Below are 7,623 nucleotides of genomic sequence, written 5' to 3' on the forward strand. Positions count from 1 at the left end.
AAATATACAACATATACATATATGTACCTTTAAAAACAGGTAAAGGTAAAATGCCTAACTAGCAAAGATAAGAGACAGAACATAAATATGTAATACAAAAGTCTTCACAAGAGTATATAAACTAATGCCCAAATCTCCAGTGATGGCTGGATATCAGTGTAAAAAATTATAGTTAATTAAGATTCCAGTTAGGTGAATATGGTCAGTACTGATCACGTCAGCACTGAATCTATCATTGCATGGTGTTCCTAAAAGTGTTATTTGTTACGCCACAGGGTAATCACATCACCATTTTCCAGTGAGCAGCACTCGGTTGTATGCACTATAGAAAACCTTTCACCAAAGACACTCAAGTTACTAAAATGTTCGGTTTGTATATAGTGTCAGAGACAGGGTTTACAAAACCTTTGTCTGCAACACATTACTACAAGACTCTTGTGAATGTAACATCCATAATAGTCCTTCATGTGGTTTCAGATGTTTAACAGTGCCCTCTACTTTAGCTTCAACATTACCCAGTTAGAAACCAGAGCTATATATAGACTGCTTCAGTAGCTATACCTCACTTATCCAGTGGTCTCATATTCTGAGCATCAGTTGCCACGTCAGGAGCAAATACCGCACACGCCATCTAGCGGTCTATTTGAGAATCATAATTTGTGTTTAATCCAGACTTCACTCCGTTTGGCCCCTAGATGGTGATACATTCACTGGGGTTTGCACTTATCCACAATGTAAACATGAAGGCCTTATGGGATATGCACTGTATTCGATGCAGACATACCTCTGATTCTAGCATAGAAACAGGAAGTCTTTGTAGTTGAACACAAATGGGAGATGTTTTGATTTAGTCTCAGTGACATTGTTTGGATGTGTTTTTCCTGTGGACAATATATCTTGGCAAGACAACACCACACACACTCAAACTGGGTCAGCGACACACACTGCTTGTAGCTAAGAATCAAAGGGGCACATGTTAAAGGAAGACTCCCACTGGGTGATGTGGTAGGAATTTGTCCAGTGTGGCAGTCTCTATTATTAGTCTCTCTGCACCTTTTTTTCTTATGCCTTTCTCTTCTCTTTGTTCAATCTTCCTTTTGTCTGTGTCTTTCACAGTGGCGCAGCGGTCACATGGCACAGTCTTCATTCAAATAAGCAGGAAGGATTGTCTGTCTGTCTCCAGTTAATGAGCTGTGTACATCTGATGGGATTAATTTTTTGGGAATGTCATTGTGTCCTTGGATAGTGTCATGTCAAGTCACCAAGAAGAGAGTTTGTTCAGGATAACTATACATAATGGCTTTTTATTTTATTTTGAAGCAAATGCTGCCAAGCTGAGTTTTGTCATTAGTTTCAGGCTCCATTTGGATTAAAACAGACAAAGCAGCCTCACAAGGAATTTCTGTCCTTAACTTCAAGGTTCAGAGGATTGTACGCCTGAGGATTTCCATTACCAAAACAGGAGAGGATAAAAGTGACTTTTCCAGGAACTGGACCTTGCTCAGTATGTTTGAGTGAGTGTGTGCACTCTGTGTGTCTAGGTGTGGGCTAAGGTTTGTTTAAATTAGGAGAACGTCTTTCCAAGGCCGAGGAGAGGGAGGAGGGATGGGAAGACATAAACAAAGGAGTCGAGCCTGCCGTCTGTGCAGATGGACGACAGCTGCTGAACGCAGTGGACAGAACAATACATACCAGCGTACAGCTCCTTGTTTGGAAGCTTTTATTCTGAAATTCTTTGAGCTTTACACAGTCTGTAGTGCAACACATTTTCCTCTGCAGTATTTTGAGTATTGTAATAAATTACTGTATTTATCGAGCAGAGTCTGTGTGATCAAAAACACCCCAAAAATTCTACTGATCAATATCCATCAAAGAAAATATACATCATCAGACTGGTAAACATTGACAGCAAATGCTGTTTTATTTTTCTCATTTTACCAGAAATCATAACTGAAAACACAGATCAGTTCATATTTCCATATATGGCTTGTTCATAATTCCTTGCAGTATGTTGCCCATGGCCATATTGAATTTTAATGCCACTATACTGAGTCCTGCCCAACATTTGTTCACACCTAAAACAAATAAACTGTCCTGTTCTTCAATGTGCTATAACTTGAGGGTAGATGTTGAACAGTAGGTCATCATTGCCGCGGCGAATCTCAAGCAGGAGAGGCTGGTCATGTTGCAACACCTCACGGATGTCTTCAGTGGTCTGGACTGGTTGTCCATTTAGTTTGACTATAATGTCCCCTTCCTTAATTCCTCCTCTGAAAAAAACACAGAGGAAAGAAACTGGTGTCATTGATTTGCTACAGGGGAGCCTGGGGCACAAGTTACATAAATGTACACATTCCAAACACATAACTGGCCATAGGTTATGTCACAAGTCATCATTTGTGTATCATCATTTATTGAAAAATGTTCTAATAGTCCACAAATTATAAATCACAGCGTGGAACCATTTGATGAAGCCAAGCACATTTAAAGTTTGGCTACTTTGATGAATCGTGGCAAGGTTTCTTCAGTGCTGTGTTTGTGTGTGCTCGGGTTTTTGCACGTGTGTGTGAACATACTTTTGTGCTGGCGTGTCAGCTATGACCTGTTGCACCAACACTCCACTGCTGACCTCAGGAAAGTCTGCAATCTGACGTTTCAACTCTGCTACTAGACTAAAACACACACATAAAAATAATACTGATGTTAATGAAATTAATAATAATACTGATACTAATGACAGTGACTTCTTTTCAGATGTTACACAAACTAGTGGAACAAAATGGTTAACAAGAGCCTTTTTAACAAAATGCTAAATCAAAATTTTCAAATAAAAATTTACAATCTAATGTGTGTGTGTGTGTGTGGATGTTACAACTCACCCTTTGGTGATAGTAACCATCCTGATGCCTAAAAAATGTCTCTTCACTTCTGACACCATTTAAAAACAGAAAAGTATAAACTTAATCTTGGAGAAAGCCGGCACAGAACCTCAAACATAGAAACAGTCATTGAAACTCCATTACAGTAGATGCTTGTACATCAGCAGCTCTCACCTGCATCAGACTGCAGTTCCTCTGCAAGTCTTCTTTGCAGTCTTGTCTTTTCTGTCACAACAACAACAACTGGGGTGGGATTTACTGTGAAATAAACACTTCATACAAAGAACTTCTACAGGTGTTACAAACTCAAACAAACAACAAAAGCCGAATCTATTTGCTAATTGTTTCTAGCTAAGTGCTGTTCAAGTTCAGACCCCTGACCTTTGCTGTGTTTGGTCTGTGACTCTGTGAGGAAGCGGCTGATTCTGTCTGAGGGTATAGCAAAGGAGATCCCTGCTGTCACTTTCAGCGTGTTGATGCCTATCACCTCACCATCCTGAAAGTACACAATACACACACACACACAAACATTCACAGTACATAGTAAACTTTCCCATTGACTGGATCCTAAATACTGTCCTAGTGTTGGCATACATTTAGGCCAATATTTAGAAAAAGCTAAGACAAAAAATATGGCAAAATTTGAGGCAAATATGTGAAATTCAGTCAATATTTGGAGGCTAAAATATCATTTTTATTAATACAAATATCATTTAAAGGAAAGTTGTGCATAGTTGAACATTGCTATATACACTGTATAAAGGCAGTGCTGCAAAATCTTGCAATCATTTGTGTAAATATTTGTGCTTTTTCAGATGTAATCGGCATTCTGAAAGAAAACACACACGCACAAACATGTGACATGTCACCTGTCAGTTTATTGGGATTTTTTGGGATTCGGATTCATTCCAGTTTGATGCAATGAATCATTTATTTCAGCATTTTTTTTTTTTTCAATTAAAAAGTTTGCCATTATTATTTGTATTATTATTAAGTCAAATCTATCCAAAATCACAAATTCTCACAGTAGTAATAGAAGGAGGAGGTGTAGCAGTAGGAGTTCTTTCTGCAGGTGTATGCACATGACTTGCCTGATAATATTTATAGACTTAAATTTATAGCCCAGTGTGGTAGCAGAGTTTTATAATATTGGGGTCAATTCAACTAATTCATTTAGATTTGTTTCTTTTATAATTAAAATAATGATTATCATTTAACTGTATTTAAAATATATCACCATACTTTCTACAGATTACAGTGTGGACCTCTGACAGTCCCACTGAATAATCCTCCACAATCATATAAGGTATCATAACACTACTCACCAAGTTAACAAGAGGTCCTCCAGAATTTCCGTACTTCTCACAGATACAATGAAACACAAGACAGAGACAATTACATCAATGGCACAAAAATCCATATACAACAAAAGCAATGTTAATGTTACTGCTATCTGTATTTACATGTATAAATAAATCATCAGGCTATAAACTGTGTATGGGCGTGCATATGTGTGTGTGAGCTCACATTAATAATAGCATCAGTCTGGATGTAGTCCATGTCTGAGTCCTTGATGCCCAGCTCCTTGCCGTCTCTCTGAGCGGTGCTGACGATGCCGGTGGTGACGGTGTTCTGCAGGGCGAAAGGGCTGCCAATAGCCACCACAAATTCCCCTGGTCTCAGATCAGCTGAACGGCCCAGAGACAGCACAGGAAGCTTCTTCTGTTCCCACGTGGACACACACATGAACAGTTCAATGTGCACAGCAGCAAGTGATAGACATGTCAGACATATTGGGTGTACAGAGAGAAAAACACAAAGGATGAAGGGTAAAAGATATTTGGAAACAGACGGAGACGGAGAGAGAAAAGAAGAATGCAGAGTAGTTTAATGCTTACAAAACTGTCCAAGTATTTGAGATATGGGTGTGAGAATACACACATCAGCGCTGCGTCTCTGAGTCACAGAGCTGCTGTTTATGAAAGTATTCCCATGTGTCTTATGAATGTCTAGCAGAAAACTGTCAGAACTTGGCATACAAACGTGTCAGGATGTGGGTTCTTGTGCAATAGTGCAGAATGTTTTTGTCTAAGGGTCAAGGGAGGAGAAAATATCTTAACATTACTTAACATTAAGAGAAAAGGGGTGACGAAAGTCATTATGATCTGTAAATGAACCTGTGTGCAGTGTGGATGCTCTCACCTGAGGATTGACCTTGATTGTGGCGATGTCTGCCTTCCTGTCAACGTCTCTCACGGCGGCCTCGTACGCGTCGCCATCGTGGAGCTGCACGCGCAGCTGGGGCCTCCCAGACGCCGTGGCAGGTGTGGTTACCACGTGAGCGTTGGTCACAATCACCCCTGAGTGGGTCACAATAAAACCAGAGCCACTGGAGAGACGCACATGGCGACCAAATAGAGGATGTCTGTAGACAGGGAGATGACATCTTTTTTTTTTTTTAAAAAGGCAGCTTTTAAACAGTTTGGCAGCAAATGGTTTGAATTTGAAGACTTCACTACCCAGAAGGCATGTAGGAGAGAACAACACAACTTGTGAATTCTTAAAGTTCAAGTTCACAATGCATGTATGTATCCAGACAATAACACATTAATAATTTAAATCCGCAGTGAATTTACAATTTAAAGGGAGAAAGGACAAACTTCTCTGTTGTTTGTTTTTGTTCTGCTAAGCCTGGTGGTGTGTATTTTACACAACAATCCCTCCTCCTAGTACAGCTTTAACACACACACACACACACACACACACACACACACACACACACACACACACACACCTTATGAACAGTTCAATGTGGACCACAGCAGGTGCTATTTTCTCCACCACATCTGCAATGAAGTTGAACTTGTAGCGAGGGCTGCTGGGATGGACCAGGGGACGACTTATACTGACATGAAGAACACACTGCATTAACATAAACACACACACACACACTGAACTCTCCACCACATAATTCAAAATCAGGACTGTAAATCAATTGAAACACAATCTATTAAAGATAAATGTCAGATAATTATTCTTCATTATTATTTATATCCTGGTACTGCAGACATAAATAATATTTTACAATTAGTTATCACATTCAGGATGATCTGTTATGATTCGCCATTTATTCTCCAGTAAAGTTTTGAAAAGTACAATGCTAATTCTACCCAAAGTGTGTTAAAAAAAAAAATTATTATTATTATTAGCGCTGCAATTAAGGATTATTTTTCATTAGCAGTTTATCCATCAATTATTTAGGTTTTTTAAAAATTTATTATAAATGAAAAAAAAATAGTGTCCAAAGTCAACTTTTCAAATTGCTTTTTTTTTGTCTGACCAGCAGTCAAACCCTAAACATTTCGGTTGACAATAATATTAAACAAAAAAGCAGCTAATCTTTATACCGAGGAAGCTGAAATCAGAGAATATTTTGCTTGAAAAATTATAATTTTCTGACAATCTACTAATTGATTAATCAACTAATTGTTACAGCTGTTTTCCAGATATTATTTTGAGTATCTACCCAACTGTATCAGGTGGATAATAAAAAAAACACTGTAGCACTATGACCACCCAAAGCGGTCCTACCTGCGCCTGGGAGTGAACACGGTCCTTTGTGCGCTTGGCTAACTGCGGGTGTCCCCTTCTGCTCAGCTTTACGGCTTGCTGCTCTCATCTTGCACAGATTACCGTACGTTTTCCCGTCGCTTCCACACACTTCATGCTCCATCTTACACCGGCAGACCCCCTTGGAGCCTCGCCGTCTCCTCGCAGCGAGCAGCGAGCACTCCAGGCCATCCCCGCAGGGCAGGTCGTTTTTGCGGCCGCATGGGTCTCCCTCGCGCGGGGAACACACCAGGCAGCAGTTACATCTGTCCGGGACATAGCCGTCGGGACAACTGGGGCTCGGACACGACCCCACATCGCACCGGGAGGCGCACTTGTCAGAGCGCACAGCTCCTGTGAGGTCGTGCGTAAAGAGAAACACCGTTGCAAGTAAAAGCAACTGCATTGTGATGAATTTGAACAGCGCCAGAAAGTTGGTATGGATTTATTCCTTACGCCGTCATATTAAATATTTCTCTCCAAACATCCAACAGCTTGTTTCTTTGTGTTCAGGTCCAAAATAATTAAAAGTAGCTCTACTGGTTACTTCACTCCACGGAGCTATGGTCTGTTTGAAAATGTATTAGGCATATGAATCTCGCGTTCTAAGATCTCTGTATATTTTGTCTCCGGACATTGCGAGTCATCGCTGCCTGCATATTTTGACAGGCCTGTGACCCACATCACTTAGTTTTGTCCGGCACTGGAGCCGGCGTGCCACTCATGAAATGAAACAGATAATGCGCACCATCTAGTGTCAACACAAACACATTACAACACAATTTAAAAGCGGCCTCTCAGCAATGAAGAGTTTAGGGTCTTTTCCTCATCCAGCCCTCAGGCCAATTATTTTGCACTGAATTGATTAATGACATATTGAACATGGAGATAAAATGGAACAAGAGATTCTACAAGACATGTTTAAAAATGTTTTTAAAAAGGAAATAAATTTACAGATTTGTAAAAAAACAAAACAAAAAAACAAAAAAAAGAACAAAGAACAAGAAAACCTGTAAATGCTTCGACTCGACCAGGCTTTTTTTGACCTGAGGTTATATTATACTCACTTTAGCAGGTCGCAGCTTCTTCACAAGGGGGAGCTGTTCGGTCATTATCAGAATAGACTGGTTAGAAA

The 7,623-nt window shown here is 39.9% G+C and overlaps 1 protein-coding gene across 3 annotated transcripts; it reads right to left on the reverse strand.

Moving 5' to 3' along the window:
• Positions 1-1,706: 1,706 nt before the first annotated feature.
• LOC123970126 (serine protease HTRA3-like) lies at positions 1,707-7,134 on the reverse strand. 3 transcript variants are annotated; one of them, XM_046048010.1, is made up of 10 exons: positions 6,471-7,134; positions 5,674-5,779; positions 5,082-5,304; positions 4,407-4,598; positions 4,205-4,237; positions 3,261-3,375; positions 3,054-3,104; positions 2,880-2,928; positions 2,577-2,672; positions 1,707-2,270 (listed from the first exon to the last, which is right to left on the reverse strand). In XM_046048010.1, exons 1-10 carry the CDS (start codon positions 6,892-6,894, stop codon positions 2,102-2,104), a joined length of 1,458 nt encoding a protein of 485 aa, XP_045903966.1. In that variant the 5' UTR covers positions 6,895-7,134; the 3' UTR covers positions 1,707-2,101. The 3 variants fall into 3 exon arrangements, with proteins under 3 accessions (XP_045903966.1, XP_045903967.1, XP_045903965.1); XM_046048011.1 differs by having other exon boundaries at positions 2,880-2,925; positions 4,407-4,601; XM_046048009.1 differs by having other exon boundaries at positions 4,407-4,601.
• Positions 7,135-7,623: the final 489 nt, after the last annotated feature.

Source organism: Micropterus dolomieu, linkage group LG04, assembly GCF_021292245.1.
Source record: "Micropterus dolomieu isolate WLL.071019.BEF.003 ecotype Adirondacks linkage group LG04, ASM2129224v1, whole genome shotgun sequence".
NCBI lineage: Eukaryota > Metazoa > Chordata > Actinopteri > Centrarchiformes > Centrarchidae > Micropterus > Micropterus dolomieu.

Bases quoted from the DNA above. Each gene is read 5' to 3' on its own strand.
- LOC123970126 (XM_046048009.1), bottom strand. From the start codon at position 6,894: ATGCAGTTGCTTTTACTTGCAACGGTGTTTCTCTTTACGCACGACCTC. The intron at 5,305-5,673 runs GTGTGTGTGTGT...CCCTGTCTACAG, and splicing joins CACATTGAACTGTTCATAAG to ACATCCTCTATTTGGTCGCC. The intron at 4,602-5,081 runs GTGAGAGCATCC...ACGTGGGAACAG, and splicing joins CAATCAAGGTCAATCCTCAG to AAGAAGCTTCCTGTGCTGTC.